At 54.7% G+C, this 19927-nt stretch overlaps 1 protein-coding gene across 1 annotated transcript in view; it reads right to left on the reverse strand.

Moving 5' to 3' along the window:
- Nucleotides 1–19927, reverse strand: part of C8A (complement C8 alpha chain) — a 289241-nt gene that overhangs the window by 89148 nt on the left and 180166 nt on the right. The window contains exon 8 of the mRNA XM_069642106.1: nt 3517–3651. Coding sequence (XP_069498207.1) covers nt 3517–3651 — 135 coding nt within the window. The remainder of the gene's footprint in view (nt 1–3516; nt 3652–19927) is intronic.

A 19927-nucleotide genomic window follows, 5' to 3' on the forward strand; every position in this document is an offset into this window, starting at 1 on the left:
TCATGGCCGGAAGGCCCATTTGTTCTCCATATCCCACGTCCACCCCAAGATTCATCCATGCACTAGGCCCAACCATTCACCTCACTAAGAGCAGAACAAGGAATATTTGTACAAAACCGCTTCACACAAAACAAAGGTCTGCAACCTGTGGCTCTCCAGATGTTATGATGCTGTGACCCCCATGATCCTTCACCGTTGACTTTTTTTTATTGGAGTTGTAGTCCAACATCATGATGGCCAGAACTCCCCAGAGAGTGCACAGGGAAAACATGAAGAATAGGCTGCCACCCATTTTTGCCTATGTTGTGAGCACAGGAGGGCACTGCCTAAAACCACCAGTGGGCTACACACACAGTAGCCTGAAACCATTGGGAATGGCAATGCTGATTGCCAAAAAAAGCAACTCAGAACTGTGGGGAATTCATTTTCTTAATCCCAAAAATGGTTACATTACCAGTACTCACCACTATCAGAAAGCCGGCGTTTTAAAACCACCAGACTTTTGTGTAAAACTGAACAAATGAAACAAAACCAGCCCAAGGAAAGACTTGCTAAGAGGTGGATACAATGTAAAACTATGTTCTGAAATGACTTGAAGGAAGTAATTATTTAATGTATATGTAAAAATTGTCAGTTTGATTTGAATGTAGAAAACTGGGAACAAAAAGTGACATTTAGCTGAAACCTGGCTTAATGAAACTGGATTCTACCTGACAACTACCCCCGACAGGAGTTGAAACCTGTTCAGCCACTCCCCTTACCAAAAGGAGTTGTCACCTCTCTGATTAGATTAGGGGTGGAGCAGCTGGGGTCTACAGGGAGTTGAAAAAAGGCTTGTCCTGGACTCGGGCAAATGTTATATTGGGGGGCCGTAAAGTGGCTTCCTCTTAGGGGAAACTGGGAGGGGCAGTGCCTCTGCTAGCAGCTGAGCTTGGGGGAAGTGGATAAACCAGTTATTTCACCCTGTGATGTGGGAAGCCACACCCCTTTTTGACCAGGGCATAATTTTAAAAAGATAGATAACTCATAGTGCGGACTTGTCAGAAATATATAAGTAATATCATTATTTTGGTGATTTTTCTGTGAACATTTTGAGAGGCGTTAGGACCCTGTGGTGTATTCTGGGGGGTTGCTAGCGGAAAATAGGGTCTCACTCCAAATGTCTGCATGTTAAAATTCTGACACTTCATCAATTAATGTCCATACTCCTTGCGGCCATGTGTGTAATTTTGGGTAAATGTCTGATATTGCAAAACCAGTTAAAAAGCGCAAAATGTTGTCATTTTTGAATGCAAGCCCCCAGGAAGATCAGAGGCGGACAAGCATGGACCATAAGGAATATATAATGTGCACATGTAATTTCAACAAATTGTATATCTGGGAAGGATGTATTTGAATCAAATATAGATTTGTGGGCAAACTGACCAGGGGAGGATCCTCTGACCATAAAACCTACAGCATCACTCTGACTCACATTTCCTTCCTCCAATCAAGGGGGAGAGGAGGAATTGGCCAATGATAAGTGAGAGGAGCAGGCTTAACTAAGCCCAGGCACACACCCATAACACATAAAAAGGGACTGCTGGGAAAAGGTAGAGAGATTCAATTCCATTTGCTGCGGAGCATGCTGACCGATGACTTCACATCCAGAGATCCAACACTTAGACTTCCAAGCTAAACAGAGACTACAGAACTTTGAACCAAGAAGGCCCACTGCAAGCAAAAGTATTTGTCAGCAGGCCTCAAAATCATTTGCAAACTCTTCCATAGCCGGGCGAGCTGTCTGAATTCTTTTGCCAAGAACTCTTGCCAGTACCCAGAAAGCAGTGTTACATCCAGAATCCACTTGATCCGGACCGGAAAGCAGAGCAGTATCCAGAACCAGAGGCCGTGAATCCAGAGAGGCTAGACCAGCAGAGCAGAGCTGACCCAGACGCTGTGAGCAGAACCAGTGACCCAGATCGCTGTGAAGTGCTGAGACCAGAACCGGAGTCCAGTGCAAAACCTGACCAGATCCGTGACGAGACCCATTCCTGCACAAAATATCTTGTGAGTACCTAGCAGAACTGTGCAGCACCAATCTCTTAGTTAAAATAATCTAATCCAAACTATTTTAACCTAAGTAGAACTGCCTCCTAGAAATCGTGTCATCTGTCATTTTTAAAGCTGCACAACTGTCACCTGTCAATTCAGCAGCTGCAAGCTGTCACCTGTCATTTTGAGTTTACTTTAAATCTGAAAAACGACCTTTACAAAATTGTTCATATCTCTGGAACCGTTTGTCCTAGGAACTTGGTTTAACTTTCCTCTGAAAGCTTAGAATCTGAGCATTCCAAAGAACCTAGAACCGACTTGCTATTACCTTATAGCTTTGCCGTAATCACGATTCACGCACTCGCGAATTTTGCCACGATTTGCGATTTGGCCTGATTTCTTTACCTGTAAAAAGATAGCAGCTTTTTGCTTTCCTCTGCTAAAAAATTGTTTGCCTCTTAATAACCATCCCCGAATCATTGCTAAAGTGAGCCTGAGCTCATCCCAAGTATCTCTCACTCACCCTGAACCTCCTAAAGGGAATTAAAAGCATTTTCAGCATATTTCTCACTTCATTGCCACCACATTCAAAGCACTTGGGCCTGTGTTTTAAAACTCATACCTGTTTTCTCTAAGCTTGCTCGGGGGGGGAACTGAATTTCGTATTGTATTTGATTGCATTCCTGAGAACTGTGTGCTCCTCTTTCCATCTCCTTCCATTGCTTACATTGCATAGGGGAGAGGGGTGAATTGCCAGAGAAAAAGTGATTATCTTATCTTTTGCTAAAATCATATCAAGTATTTCTGTACTGCATTTTATTCCTCATTGCTTTTCCCTTGAAATCATAAAAGTGTTTTTGCTACTTGATCCATCCTATACTAACTTCTCATTGATTATATAGAAGTGTGCTAGTGTCAGATTACCCATTGTTGATTAACATTATATTTATAAGGGCGATATCGATTATTAATTTATTATAAAAGCGTGGTATCTATATTTTGTTTTATTTCTCAAATAAACCTTTTAAACTTGCAAAACAGAACTACTTCTTGGCTCAGTGGGGTCAGGGGGATTCTAAGAGAGGGGTGTTATATAGGGGTAGTCATCCAGAACTCATGAACTGGACATAAAGATATATCAATAAGGGTTTTCATTCAGTATCCCAGACTAGGCATTGACTTAGCTGTAGTGTTGAAATGAATCCTCTTACAATATAACAAATCACATTGTATTGATTTCCTACTGCCTCGTAGTTTAGAACTCCTTAATGGTTTTTTATAGCCTTGGAATATATAGCTGTGGTGCATTATTCTGTGTTAATCTTACATATTATGACCATTAGATACATGTTACTAACCACATGTAAACACATGTATTTTTGTGGGCGTGGAAAATGTGTCATTCAGGATTATTTGTAGAATTCAACAACAATCACCCTTAAATGGGAGCTCCTGCACACATAAACGAACAACATTTTTTACCTTTGGAGGCGCTCCCAAATTTTTCACACTCTTTTTGTGTAGCTGTTATTGTTGCTTCAAGTGTCTGTTCTTCATTGATGGTGGTGATTCCAATTGAAACACTTGAACATTTACTTGCAGTTGCTTCAGATATGGCTGTGTGTGAAGATGTGAGTAAGCATATAAGATTAAATAAAAAAATATATTGTTTTGTGAGACACATGCTTATTATAGCTCTTTCAATTTGTCATACTACATTGCACCCTTTCAATATAAAGGCATACAGTAAGCCATTCTCTTCAACCCGGACAATGATTACACTGTTGTCTGTCCTCCTGCAGCGACCCAGACATGATCACTGCAGTGAGATCAAACATGGAGGCAGACATTGCAATTTTGAATTCAGCAGGTTGAGCGTGCTTTGTATTTATGCACGAAAAGTCCTCTGAAATTAAACAGGCCAGGGGAACCGATTATTGATTCCTGTGTATCAGCATGCAATGACACTTGTAGGTGCTGGTAACTTGGCAACTGCATCGGACAGTTTCCACGCAGGGCTCTTGAACCGTGCAGGAGCTCCTCGGCACCAACACAGTAAACAAGTTCACTTCAGTCCATATCAAGCAGTTCAAAACAGAGACAACACAATTATACAGGTCTCAATTCTCTAACACAAGCCCAACTTGCGAATGCTGGCAGGGTAAACATGTAAAATGACCTACAGTTGAAATGTACTCATGCAAGGTTATCCTCCCACCTATTTCGCAGTCACATTAAGGGGGAAGACTATCAGGCCGATTCATGGAATAATTAGCGCGGCGCAAGTGGGCAAAAACGTGCGAATCGCAGTGGAATAGCGAAAATCGCAGTGCAAGTGCGAAAATCGCACGAAAAGTAGCGCACGTCGATTCATGGAAGGCCGTGCGCGAGAAAACCAGCGGATGTGCGATGAAAAAGTGCGCGGCGCACGTTGGCGCACGTTGGCGCACAGGCTATCTAACAGCGTGCGCCAGGTCACAGCGAAAATCGCACAGGCCACAGCGAAATTCGCACATAGCGCGGCGCACGCAACAAAAGTAGGCGGAACACGGGCGTAACACTCGGAATGGGGAACAACTTGCCAAAACGTGGGCGTCACGGGGGAAGTACAGGGCACAAGTGCGCGGAACGCCCACACGCTCGCCTACAACACGTATTCATGGAATAGAATAGGGGAAAAAAGCGCACGCTCAAACCAGCGCACAGGCACAAACACGACCGCCACAAGAAAGGAGGCGGTAGCGTCTCTGCGGCTGTAAGAAATGTGCGCCAAAAGGTGCGCCAATAAATAGCACCTATATACTGCCATGATGAATGTCCCATACTGTGGCCCTCCAGGAAAAATGACGTGCAAAGGGGTACCCACAAACACGGACACCCGCTGACAAAAAATACGTGTGCATATATACCGGGGTGCGCGGGAAGTGTCACACGCGATTTGCAGGGTACGTGCATCACAGGGGTTCGCGTGAAGTTATTCACGCGATCGGGCCTGGGGGAACGGGCTACGTGTATTTCAGGGGTTCGCGTGAAGTTCCTCATGCGATCGGGCCTGGGGGAGCGGGCTACGTGTATTACAGGGGTTCGCGTGAAGTTCCTCACGCGATCGGGCCTGGAGGAGTGGGCTACGTGTATTACAGGGGTTCGCGTGAAGTTCCTCACGCGATCGGGCCTGGGGTAGCGTGCTACGTGTATTTCAGGGGTTCGCGTGAAGTTTCACACGCGATCGGGCCTGGGGGAGCGGGCTACGTGTATTTCAGGGGTTCGCGTGAAGTTCCTCACGCGATCGGGCCTCGGGGAGCGGGCTACGTGTATTTCAGGGGTTCGCGTGAAGTTCCTCACGCGATCGGGCCTGGGGGAGCGGGCTACGTGTATTACAGGGGTTCGCGTGAAGTTCCTCACGCGATCGGGCTGGGGGAGCGGGCTACGTGTATTACAGGGGTTCGCGTGAAGTTCCTCACGCGATCGGGCCTGGGGGAGCGGGCTACGTGTATTACAGGGGTTCGCGTGAAGTTCCTCACGCGATCGGGCCTGGGGGAGCGGGCTACGTGTATTACAGGGGTTCACGTGAAGTTCCTCACGAGATCGGGCCTGGGGGAGCGGGCTACGTGTATTACAGGGGTTCGCGTGAAGTTTCTCACGCGATCGGGCCTGGGGGAGCGGGCTACGTGTATTTCAGGGGTTCGTGTGAAGTTTCACACGCGATCGGGCCTGGGGGAGCGGGCTACGTGTATTACAGGGGTTCGCGTGAAGTTCCTCACGCGATCGGGCCTGGGGGAGCGGGCTACGTGTATTACAGGGGTGCGCGGGAAGTTCCACACGCGAATAGCCTGGGCGCGTGAATTTGAGGGGTGCGCGGGAAGTTCCACACGCGAATAGCCTGGGCGCGTGTATTTCAGGGGTGCGCGGGAAGTTCCACATGTGAATAGCCTGGGCGCGTGTATTTCAGGGGTGCGCGGGAAGTTCCACACGCGAATAGCCTGGGCGCGTGAATTTGAGGGGTGCGCGGGAAGTTCCACACGCGAATAGCCTGGGCGCGTGTATTTCAGGGGTGCGCGGGAAGTTCCAAACGCGAATAGCCTGGGCGCGTGTATTTCAGGGGTGCGCGGGGAGTTCCACACGCGAATAGCCTGGGCGCGTGTATTTCAGGGGTGCGCGGGAAGTTCCTCACGCGATCGGGCCTGGGGGAGCGGGCTACGTGTATTACAGGGGTTCGTGTGAAGTTCCTCACGCGATCGGGCCTGGGGGAGCGGGCTACGTGTATTTCAGGGGTTCGCGTGAAGTTCCTCACGCGATCGGGCCTGGGGGAGCGGGCTACGTGTATTTCAGGGGTTCGCGTGAAGTTCCTCACGAGATCGGGCCTGGGGGAGCGGGCTACGTGTATTACAGGGGTTCGCGTGAAGTTCCTCACGCGATCGGGCCTGGGGGAGCGGGCTCCGTGTATTTCAGGGGTTCGCGTGAAGTTTCACACGCGATCGGGCCTGGGGGAGCGGGCTACGTGTATTACAGGGGTTCACGTGAAGTTCCTCACGCGATCGGGCCTGGGGGAGCGGGCTACGTGTATTACAGGGGTGCGCAGGAAGTTCCACACGCGAATAGCCTGGGCGCGTGAATTTGAGGGGTGCGCGGGAAGTTCCACACGCGAATAGCCTGGGCGCGTGTATTTCAGGGGTGCGCGGGAAGTTCCACACGCGAATAGCCTGGGCGCGTGTATTTCAGGGGTGCGCGGGAAGTTCCACACGCGAATAGCCTGGGCGCGTGAATTTGAGGGGTGCGCGGGAAGTTCCACATGCGAATAGCCTGGGCGCGTGTATTTCAGGGGTGCGCGGGAAGTTCCACACGCGAATAGCCTGGGCGCGTGTATTTCAGGGGTGCGCGGGGAGTTCCACACGCGAATAGCCTGGGCGCGTGTATTTCAGGGGTGCGCGGGAAGTTCCACACGCGAATAGCCTGGGCGCGTGTATTTCAGGGGTGCGCGGGAAGTTCCACACGCGAATAGCCTGGGCGCGTGTATTTCAGGGGTGCGCGGGAAGTTCCACACGCGAATAGCCTGGGCGCGTGTATTTCAGGGGTGCACGGGAAGTTTTACACGCGATTTCTGCACGGTACGTGTATTTCAGGGGTGCCGGGGAGTCCCACATGTGATTTGACAGTGTGGGTCCTCCCAGGTGTACCCTGTACACCCTCCACGGCCCCTGCAGGCAGCCCACCCCACAGGGGACTACCCTGCATCCCTGGTCATGTCCCGCAGGCAGCCCACCCAACATGGGCATGCCCCCCAGCAAAGGCACATGTCTCCTTGAACTAATGAACACCAACACATGTCCCCTTGCACCCCCACCCCCCAGCACTGTGGGGCACCTGCCAGCAGGCCCCCACCCATGTCCAACTCATGTCCCCCACCACCCCCACCCCCCAGCACTGTGGGGCACCTGCCAGTAGGCCCCCACCCATGTCCAACTCATGTCTCCCACCACCCCCACCCCCCAGCCACCAGGGTCACCCTCCACCAGGCCCCCACCCATGTCCCCTATCACCCCCACCCCCCGGCCACCAGGGGCACCCTCCACCAGGCCCCCACTCATGTCACCCACCACCCCCACCCCCCAGCCACCAGGGTCACCCTCCACCAGGCCCCCACTCATGTCTCCCACCACCCCCACACCCCAGCAGTGCAGGGGCACCCTCCACCAGGCCCCACTCATGTCTACCACCACCCCCACACCCCCAGCCACCAGGGGCACCCTCCACCAGGCCCCCACTCATGTCTCCCACCACCCCCACACCCCAGCAGTGCAGGGGCACCCTCCAGCAGGCCCCCACTCATGTCTCCCACCACCCCCACACCCCAGCAGTGCAGGGGCACCCTCCACCAGGCCCCCACTCATGTCTACCACCACCCCCACACCCCAGCAGTGCAGGGGCAGCCTCCACCAGGCCCCACTCATGTCTACCACCACCCCCACACCCCCAGCCACCAGGGGCACCCTCCACCAGGCCCCCACTCATGTCTCCCACCACCCCCACACCCCAGCAGTGCAGGGGCACCCTCCACCAGGCCCCACTCATGTCTCCCACCACCCCCACACCCCAGCAGTGCAGGGGCACCCTCCACCAGGCCCCCACTCATGTCTCCCACCACCCCCACACCCCAGCAGTGCAGGGGCACCCTCCACCAGGCCCCCACCCATGTCTCCCACCACCCCCACACCCCAGCCACCAGGGGCACCCTCCACCAGGCCCCCACTCATGTCTCCCACCACCCCCACACCCCAGCAGTGCAGGGGCAGCCTCCACCAGGCCTCCACTCATGTCACCCACCACCCCCACCCCCCAGTGACCAGGGGCACCCTCCACCAGGCCCCCACTCATGTCACCCACCACCCCCACCCCCCAGCCACCAGGGGCACCCTCCACCAGGGCCCCACTCATGTCTCCCACCACCCCCACACCCCAGCAGTGCAGGGGCACCCTCCACCAGGCCCCCACTCATGTCTCCCACCACCCCCACACCCCAGCAGTGCAGGGGCAGCCTCCACCAGGCCCCCACTCATGTCACCCACCACCCCCACCCCCCAGCGACCAGAGGCACCCTCCACCAGGCCCCCACTCATGTCTCCCACCACCCACACACCCCAGCAGTGCAGGGGCACCCTTCACCAGGCCCCCACTCATGTCTCCCACACACCCCAGCAGTGCAGGGGCACCCTCCACCAGGCCCCACTCATGTCTACCACCACCCCCACACCCCCAGCCACCAGGGGCACCTTCCACCAGGCCCCCACTCATGTCACCCACCACCCCCACCCCCCAGCCACCAGGGTCACCCTCCACCAGGGTCCCACTCATGTCTCCCACCACCCCCACACCCCAGCAGTGCAGGGGCACCCTCCACCAGGCCCCCACTCATGTCACCCACCACCCCCACACCCCAGCAGTGCAGGGTCACCCTCCACCAGGCCCCCACTCATGTCTCCCACCACCCCCACACCCCAGCCACCAGGGTCACTCTCCACCAGGCCCCCACTCATGTCACCCACCACCCCCACACCCCAGCAGTGCAGGGTCACCCTCCACCAGGCCCCCACTCATGTCTCCCACCACCCCCACACCCCAGCAGTGCAGGGGCAGCCTCCACCAGGCCCCCACTCATGTCTCCCACCACCCCCACACCCCAGCAGTGCAGGGGCAGCCTCCACCAGGCCCCCACTCATGTCTCCCACCACCCCCACACCCCAGCCACCAGGGGCACCCTCCATCAGGCCCCCACTCATGTCACCCACCACCCCCACCCCCCAGCCACCAGGGTCACCCTCCACCAGGCCCCCACTCATGTCTCCCACCACCCCCACACCCCAGCAGTGCAGGGGCACCCTCCACCAGGCCCCCACTCATGTCTCCCACCACCCCCACCCCCCAGCCACCAGGGGCACCCTCCACCAGGCCCCCACTCATGTCTCCCACCACCCCCACACCCCAGCAGTGCAGGGGCACCCTCCACCAGGCCCCCACTCATGTCTCCCACCACCCCCACACCCCAGCAGTGCAGGGGCAGCCTCCACCAGGCCCCCACTCATGTCACCCACCACCCTCACACCCCAGCCACCAGTGGCACCCTCCACCAGGCCCCCACTCATGTCACCCACCACCCCCACCCCCCAGCCACCAGGGTCACCCTCCACCAGGCCCCCACTCATGTCTCCCACCACCCCCACACCCCAGCAGTGCAGGGGCACCCTCCACCAGGCCCCCACTCATGTCTCCCACCACCCCCACCCCCCAGCCACCAGGGTCACCCTCCACCAGGCCCCCACTCATGTCTCCCACCACCCCCACACCCCAGCAGTGCAGGGCCACCCTCCACCAGGCCCCACTCATGTCTCCCACCACCCCCACACCCCAGCAGTGCAGGGGCAGCATCCACCAGGCACCCACACATGTCCCCCTGCCCCCAGGTCCTGACGATACTCAATCATGGCAGTAATGGGCAGCATACCCAGCACAAACACCCAGGCAAGGATTGCATCCACCCACATAGTGAATGCAATTACATGATACAACCCCAATGGCAAGTCTGTAAATGAACACATGTCCGTCACACACACATACACAATGGGTGCAAGTCAATGTCAAAACCCATATCATGACATGTATGAAACCAATGAGAAAATACCACAAGTGAAAGTTAAAAAGAACATGTATTAAAGATGAAAAATAAGTAAAAAAATAAAACATACAACAATGGCGATAACAAAATAAATGGTCCATGTCCGAGAACAAATGTAAAAATAAAATAAACAAAGTAATCCAAAAACAAATGTTGTCCAAAGCAAAATCATGTGTGGAAGTAAAATAATGAAAAACCATTTCCTCATGGTGAACACAATAATTAATAAAAAAAAAAATTCTTCAAAAAGCAAACTATATACACGAAAATTCCAGGGTCCATGAGCCCAACACCATAAATGAAACCTACTACTACCTAATGAAAATAATATATACAAAAAAGTGGCCATTGTCCGAGCGGTCCAAAAAAAAAAAAATTAATAAAGGAAACCTAACACTAAATAACTAAATAACTATATACAAAGGCAACGGGCAAGTCCTGCGGCTCACTCGGTGATGTTGCTGGCCAGGGCATCATCGAACTCCATGTCGATGTCCTGGAGGCGGGACTCTGTCCTGGCCCCGAGGTCTCGCAGGGATAACCCCATGTCCAGCTCAAACTCCCTGCGAGCTTCCTCGAGGCACTCAGCCCGCCTCAACGCCCGACGCATGGAGAACTCCGCCCTGACCATGGTGAGCCGCTCCTCTTCCACCCGCTGCTGCTCCACACCTATCCGCTGGACCAACTGCTCCCACACGGAAGACACCACCATCCCAGGGTTGCCCTGCCCTCCGGCCGATGCCTGCCCCTCTGATCTTGAAGGCCCCGAGCCATGATGCCTCCCACGTCGAGCCTGCTGCTGCCTCTGACGCCACTGCCTCTGCCAGCATGACGGCATCCAGGCTGATGGAAACCACCGACGCCGTCGTGCACGTGCCCTGCCTGATGATGCTGTCACATCTTCCACCTGCTGGGGTCCAGTTGCTGTGTTGTCCACCCCTGCTGGACCTCCGACTCCCAACTGTGGCAGGGATGGGATCCCCACCGAGCTGGCTGCATTGGTCGGGGCAGGTCCACAGGGGGCCCTGGTGGCATCTGGGCTGGAAGACGGCAAGGAGAACGACTGGTGGATAGCCTGCACAGAGGAGGAGAGGGCCGCCACATTGGCCAACACATGCAGGAAACCCCCGAACATGGCCGATCCCAATTGGGCCACGTCGGCACGGTGCACTTCGTGATGACGTGCGTGCTCCTCCCGGGAAGCACGCACGGCATCACGAATCACAGCCGTGCGCATCGCGACCCCAATCAGGACCTTCTCCGCACGGCCAGGGGTTCCCACGTCCGCAGGTGGAGGGGAGTCAGGTGACATGGACATCCCCTCTACCTGCGGACGGGCCTGGGACGGGGCATCCCTGCTGGTGCATGGTGGTGCACTCACAGGGTCAGGGACAGCGACATGCACAGGCCCCTCCAAGGTGACCTGTGCTGCCTCCTGCCCCTGGCCCTGGACTGCACCACTTGCACCAGCAGGGATGCCCCCACCAGGCCCCATGTGTGCCCCAGTGGCGGCCTCCTCCTCCTCTGTGCAAACCACCAACCTGGATGGCTCCTCACCGTCTCCCACCGTAGCAGGCCCCTGTGGGGGCTCACCCACCCCTTCCGCTGCAGCCGTGGGGGCATCCCCGCCGCCTTGCTCCACAGCGCCGTCTCCGCCCTCTTCTTCACTAGCCGCTGCGTAGAGGGAGACAAAGAACACAAGCATCAGGGCACTGTACAATGGTCCCCTAGACAGGAAGCAATAGCAGATGAGCACCACTGTCAAAGTACACTTCCATCATGTCCCTCCACAACACATGGGTCAGTCCAGGCAAAACACACACAGTAACAGGCATGGTGCATGCCATGGACATTTCCATGCATGTCCAATGGACTCTTGAAACATTCAATGATATGTAACTCACATGCATCATGGCTCATGCCTATCACATGCACACACTTCACCTCAGTCACATCCATCTGGCCCCAAACACACCAAACACAGCGGATACAAGGGTAATTTGGCTGCTTCACTGAATCTGTGCATTGTCACACACATGTGTCATGCATCCATGGCATGCACAAGTCACAGACACGCAGGTCAGGCACACAGACATGGCTACCATATATGTACCTGGCATCAGCACCCATCCCTCACCCCCACCCATGTCCAGGTACAGAGACTGGCATGCTCTCATGTTCAAAATCTGCATAGGGCTCCCCATGCGGCATTTGAACACATGCAACAACCATGTGGGTAACACATCACTGGTCGCACATGCATTACCATGATGTCCCTGCACACATACATGCATACATGGCCTATGGCACACATACAGGCAAGTATCATAGAACCAGCACACCGCAACATGCCCTGTCTCACACAGTAATGCTTGGACACTTACCGCTCAACTCCAGACGGGCCTCCCTCTCAAGGATCTGGGCGTGGAGCGCTGGGCGGACGCGTTCCAGGACCCTCATCTGGATGGAACTCATGCGGCCCCGGCCCCCCTCCACGAGGCGCCAGGCCTTCACAAGGGTCCTGGACCTCAAGTCCTCCCAGCGCTTCTTGATCTTCAGGACGTCGCGGGTTGCCACCCCCTCCGCCTTGATGGCAACCACACAGTCGGCCCAGATCCTCTGCCGTCCTTCCTTGCTGGCGCGGGACGATCCAAAGAGGGCATCATACTGCCCCAGGACATGCTCCACCAGGACACCAACTTCGGTGGCAGTGAAGCTGGTGCCCCTCTGCCCCTCTGGCCTGTGGTTGCCACTGGTGCCAGATGTGGAAGTGCCCGACATGGCAACCCCAGAGGCAGGTGTGGGTGGGCAACTGGGTCCTGTGGCTGGGCTGTGGAGCGATGTAATCCCAGTTGGGAGTCTTCAGTTCCAGCAGGGGTGGACACAGCAACTGGACCCCTGCAGATGGCTGATGTGCAGGCACCAAATGGCAGGGCACGGTGGCAGCAGGCAGGCAGGCAGGCAGCAGCAGATGGCACGTGGGAGGCTGCTCGGGGCACTGGGGGGCAGTAACTCGGCCTTGTGGGCAGGAGCGTGGTCTTCCGTGTGTTTTCGCGTGGCCAGCTTGATATGGAGTGATTTGGCACGTGAAAATCCTGCACGTCAGCGTGAAATCCGAGGAAAGGCCCTTAGCGCCTAAGCGCGTCAGCACGCATACGCGATTCTATTGGACCAGAGTCCCTCAGCGCGTAAGCGCGTCTGTGACGTGACCCGCACGGGTGTTCCCCACTCAGCACGTGATGACGGGGCACACGTGGAAACACGCGATTGGCCTATGTACGTGTATTTAATGGGTGCGCGGGCACTTACACACGAAAGTACGTCAGCGAACCTGTATCCCGTGGTGCGTGTGAATTTCCACACGCTATTGGACTGGGAACTGGATTCCAGGGGTGCGCGGGTCACACGCTGTATCCCGTGGTGCGTGTGAATTTTCACACGCTATTGGACTGGGAACTGGATTCCAGGGGTGCGCGGGTCACACGCTGTATCCCGTGGTGCGTGTGAATTTCCACACGCTATTGGACTGGGAACTGGATTCCAGGGGTGCGCGGGTCACACGCTCGCCTAGAACACGCGCAAAGCATAAATTTGCGGACTTTAACAATAACAAGCTCAGACGCCAGGGTGAACATACCGTTCCTAGCAGCAGTGGCAGTGGGCTACCAAAGGAGGAGGAGGAGGATAGTCAGGGCCAGAATATTCACACCCAGAACCAGCCTTTTCGGGATGCCTGATGACCAGGTGTATGGGAGGTACAGGTTTCCACCACACATTATACTGGACCTGGTGAGTGAGTGGGAGGATGACCTCACATCACCCACCCTGTGCTCCCAAGCACTCAGCCCCCTGGAGAAGGTCCTCAATGTACTGCACTTCTTAGCCACTGGATCATTTCAGCGGACAAGTGCCATAGTGGGTGGGGTGTCACAGGCCACCCAGTCACGCTGCCTACACCAGGTCTTGAACATCATCACTGCACGCCCATCAGTCCGCAGGCACATATACCTGCCCAGAACACCTGCAGAAAGGCATGCTGCCGCCCTGGATTTTTACGCTGTGGCACGATTCCCCAAAGTGCTAGGTGCCATCGACTGCACCCATGTGGCTCTACGTCCCCCCAGGGCATCTGAGCACATCTATAGGAACCGCAAGCACTGGCATTCGATCAACGTGCAGGTAGCATGTAATGCCAAGGGAATCATCACCTCAGTATATGCCAGCTATCCCGGCTCCACCCACGACAGCTTCATTTACCGAATGTCCACCCTAAGCCGGGACCTAGAAGCTGGGCGGCATGGCGATACATGGCTGCTTGGTGAGTATGTATGCCACTGCACATGCATGCATGTTGGATACTGAGCAAGGTCACAACCCCACCAATGATACCAATCACCACCTCCACAGGGGACAGTGCCTACCCTCTCAGCCCCCACATGATGACGCCAATTCGGAACCCCACCACGCCACCCCAGGTAAGATATAACACAGCCCACATTACAACCCGGGGCATAGTGGAGCGCACATTCGGAGTGCTAAAGTCACGCTTTCGCTCCCTTGACCGTTCTGGCGGGCAGCTGTTATACGCTCCCCCAGTAGTGTGCAGGATCATAGTGGCAGCATGTGTCCTGCACAACGTTGCAACACGCCGGGGCCTGGCCGTGGACATGGTGGTGGCCCACATCCCCAACCACATGCACAGCCGCTGCGCATGGGAGGGGAAAGGGCACGGGGGGAGGCAGCCCGTACACAGCTAGTGGCTAATTACTTCACATAGAAATCACATCCCTGTGGAGTGCACACTGCCCTGGCACATTCCATCTGACAATCAATGATGACTCAACCTGACACTGATCCTGAATGTCTGGAGAATGAACCGTGAATACCATATGAGCCTGAGATTGTTCACCTGGAAGTGTCACAATGTGTGCATCCCTACCCACACAGACACCACCAATGCAGTTTTGTGAAGTTACACATTGAAGCAGCTAAAATGAATACCCACTTGCAAAATGCAACAAGAGGACAGTGCCATGTCAGCCAACCCAACCCCAGCACCGCCACACGACACACCGTGCCATGTCATGCTAATTGCAGGTAAACAAAGTAATCCCCACAACATGACATCAGTCTCACTATGTACAGTGTCCCTATTAGAAACCTGCAACACCTGAAATGCTCACAGCAATGCCGGACCAACAACATACTTGAGCACGTACTACCATTAACATGACATCACAAATGTTACATATTAGTAGTCTCACCACCTGGAAATGCCTGCACTCCCACCACTACCAACTGTGCAGTGTTGGCGCCATGTAGAGTTGTAGGTGCACTGCTGCCAACATGGACCCCATCTCCAGACTAGAGGTCCTTGTGTGGACATGAGGAAGGGACCTGCAAATTGGGAGGTAGACACAGAAGAAGAGTTACACATCAATGCAACATGCAGTGTACAACACAACAGCAATATGCACTAGGAATGTATACACAGTATTGACTACAGACTACCCACACAGCTCATGGGAGTCCAACGTCACTGTGTAATTCACTGTCACTTGGGCACACCCTTTGCAAGCCCATGGAAACGGGAAGCAGGAGGGGTGTGTGTGACTCAAACCCAAGCATCTGAACCAAATACATTACAAGCCTGCATGTGCCCAGCCACAATGCAGCGTATGCCCACAGGAACCATGGAAGCCAACAGATCGTCCCAAAAAAATTGGGAATAAAAGAAATCAAAATAAAAATAAAAATAAGAAACAATCAAAAATGGCCATTGATGGGCCCGGGGGGGTTGGGGAGGCCACCCAGGAGGTCCGAGGACAGGATGCACACCAGAACCCACCTGCGTGGATCCTGGGAAGATAAAACACCTCCATGGGCTCATGGCCCACACGGCTACCCTATTGTGGGAGTATCACTGCTGTCGCTATTATCACCCTGTGCAGCTGCATCCGGAGGTGGTTGCACTATGGGAGGCAGCCCACGCAATGCCCTAGTCTGCTCCTCCATGGCTGCAAGCATGCGGGTGTAGTAGGTCTGGTTCTGGAGGATGAGTGTGCGGAGGTCCCCATGCAACAACTCACGGGATGCCCGGACCTCCGCCCTCGTTGCCTGCATCTCAGCTGAGAGCGTACGGGTGAGACGCTCCAGCTGCTGTTCTGTCCTTTGGTGTGTTGAAGCCTCAAGCTCAACAAGATTCGTCCTGAGGTGAAGGAGCTCCTGCCTCAGGGCTTCCCTGTGGCCCTGGGACTCAATGGAGATGGCCTCCTGCAGAGTCGCCAGTGCCGCCCGCCTGTCCCTGTTGGACCCCAACATGTCCTCCCTGTGTGACTGGCAGATGGAGTCGGTTGCCTGCTCTAGTCGCTCCATCAGCCTTTCTGGGGGGACAATGGAAGTGGCCACCCTATCCATGGCCTGAGCCATCATCTCGGATGATGCAGCCTGTTGGGTTGCCATACCGTAAATGGATTGCTCCCATGCGGTATTGCCGGGTGGCGTACGGCCACCACATCGGCGGGCACCACACCTGTCTGGGGAAAGGCGAACTGCGCCTTGCTGTGCCGGCACTGCCTGAGGCTGCAGGACTGCATTCCCCCTCTGATCTGCTGGCCCAGGAACAGGATCAGATGTCGCGGAGTGTGACCCTGCATCCGTAACCACCGAAGGCCTAGCTGCCAACACTGACATCCCCATGGAGGGTTCTGACCCTGGTGCAGGTGGGTGAGACAGAACAGAATCCCTCCCTGGAACACTCACCTGCGACGGCACGTAGGTCTCATCCGAATCAACACCTGAGTACAGCTCGGGGGAGGTGCAGCCATAGACACCCCTTGAGAGCACAACCTGCAGCACTTGTGGGTTCTCCCCCACCACCACACCACGTCCCTCATTGGTGGTTGGTCGGCCCTCGAACCCCTCCTGGGTCTGCACCATCTCCACAACCCCAGCAGTATCAGGTGCGTCTTCCCCTGCAAAGACATGAAAACAAAGAAATGGAAACAGGCATTAGCACCATAGCACACAATGAGGGCTGAGAAGCAAGAGAACCAGTACTTGATTGACACATGTCCCACATGACTAAAACCCTCCCATGCATGCACCCTCACTGCGTATGAAGTGCAGGCAAATGGCACACACTGATGACACCAAGATGGAAGATGAACACATTTTCTGCATGCTGCCTGGCAGTGGCATCACACATTGGCCTGTGATTGCCAGGTGAAACACACATGCCATCACACAGATGGCATGTACCATTGCTATTGAGTGAAGATGGAGAGGAGGGCAGCACCTATTCATTCAGTCCAGTTCCCGCATGTAATTGCTTTTCTAATTCTAACAGGTCAGATTTTTCACCTGGAGCTGCCAGTCTGAAATGGTCCAATTGCACAGGGACATGTGTGTACAAATGATATCCAGGTAACAAAGTCACTCCACTTTACCATACCCATGTCAGACATGTGACTAGTGGACAGCGACATGCCTAGTGAAAGTGGTGGAATGCAAACAAACTGACTGAACGAACAGTGAAAAATAAGCAAATATGTTGTGGCAAGGTGACACTTCAAGGGCAACTGGCGTGCAGTTGGGCTAGATGTCTACTGTTGGCAGAAGGGATACTGCTATGGCCAAATGCAGCTGCGCAGGAAGGATTGCATGAAGCACATGGCTGACCCATACGACTCAGGCGCACACACTCTCACCTGGCACACAAACAGAAGCCCTCACACACACACCATGCACATGGATGACACACACATGCATGTGCACTCACCGGACAATGCCTCGTAATCAGCCAGATCTCCCATGCCTTGGATCTGTTCCTCCGTGACGTAGGTCCCAGCGACTGACTCATGTGGAGTGAGTTCCATGTCTACTACTGGAGACCCACCTCCAGTCACTAGAGTTGCGGCATGACTTGAGGCCAGCTTACACTTTGCCCTGCGCTTTAGGTCATTCCAGCGCTTATAGCAATCATTGGCTGTGCGCCTCACGATTCCAAGGGCACTTACGATGTCCGCAATGGTCTGCCAGTGTGCCTGGCGTTGTGCAGGTGTGGTCTTGGATCCTGCAACAATGACCATCTCGTTGTCATGTCCGGACACATACTCGACAAGTGCATTCAGTTCGTCATCCGTGAAGCTGGGCTTCCTGGACGGGCCGGACTGTGTAGCCGTGTCTGGGGCATCAGCCTGTGCCGGACGAGCACTCTTCCTCTTCCGCTTGGAAGGTGGTGGTGATCCTGAGTGTCCTGCGCCGCTCTGGACACTAGGGGCAGGAGCCCTGGTGGACTCTGTATCAGGAGTGTGGGATTGCACACTCAGCATGGGAGTTGGTGCAGGCATTGGCTCTAGTGTGATGGTATCAGGGGGAATGTCAGCAGCATGGACTAGGACCGACACTGTCCTGGCTGGGTGTGTGAGGGCTGGGGTGGATGGAGCCGCAGCTGCCCCTGCAGCCTCTCCGCCCTGCCTCCTTGGTGCAGCAGATGACCTTGCTGCCCCAGATCCACGTGGCATGATGGCATCTACGTGCACCAGCGCACGTGTCGTAGCCCTGCTGACCTGGAAGTCAGCCATGGAGTCAGCCAGGTCTGGTGCCACAATGGGCTGGTCCAACAAGGGCTGAGCATGGATGGTGTCAGCCACATCAGCCTCAATGGGAGGGGGAGAGGGGGGTGGATTATGGGTGCCCGTGACTGGTCCTCCACACATGGGGGGACAGGCTCACCCTGCAAGTTACGACCACATCCCCTACCGGATCCACCACTGCCACCACTTGTGGCTCTTCCACCTTTGCCACCCTTACGGAATCCTCGCCTCCCAGCCATGGCACTGATGTTAATGTGCGTATGGGAGTGGATGTAGACTATTGTCCTGGGCAATTGGGGGTCAAAGGGGTTGGGTACCAGATGGTAATTGTACCCTAGTGCTCTAGCAAGGCTGAATGTAACCCCTGGGGAAAGATGACGGGTCACGCAACGCACAGGAGGCGCAAAAAAGGGAGATGACGTGCACGCAACCCCTCCTAGACCACGTGTGCAGAAAGAAAAACCTGCACTACGCTGTGGCACCCAGTAACACAACAATGAACGTATGCGTGTCACACGCAGCCTAGAATGACCTCTGAAGGGGTAGGCTACACACGGGGCAAGCACAGATGTTAGATACGTGCGTGACTCACCGTCTGCCTGGTAAACGAGCGTGTAAAAGGAGCACGTTTGGTTGGCAACACCCCCGCCAAAAGAAGATTTGTACGCTGTCTGAGGAGACAGGACAACAGTAGAAGGGAACACTGTTTGAGGGAACAGGCCCAGGTAAACCAGTAAAAGAGAAAAAAGAGAAAAAGCTGTCAGAGGTAACAGGGAATACGAACTTGAAACGCTGTGAAGTAAATCGCGTGTGAAACGACAAGAAGTACAGAATTCACCCACTCGCTCTCCACGAAAAGCACGTACAAGGAAAACGTGTTCTACACGTACCTTTTATACAGGCCCACACGTCCAGCGTCACTTACGCGGCGTGTACGCGCTAGGGCCATTTCCACCTATTACATGCTTTGTCACTTCTGCGTGTAGGGCCATTTCCACCAATTACACACTTTGTCACTTCTGCGTGTAGGGCCATTTCCACCAATCACACGCTTTGTCACTTCTGCGTGTAGGGCCATTTCCACCAATCACACGCGATTACACTCTGACGTGCAGTCTTTCCACGTGTG

This window comes from Ambystoma mexicanum, chromosome 1q (assembly GCF_040938575.1).
Source record: "Ambystoma mexicanum isolate Mex_15411 chromosome 1q, UKY_AmexF1_1, whole genome shotgun sequence".
NCBI classification, from domain to species: Eukaryota; Metazoa; Chordata; class Amphibia; order Caudata; family Ambystomatidae; genus Ambystoma; species Ambystoma mexicanum.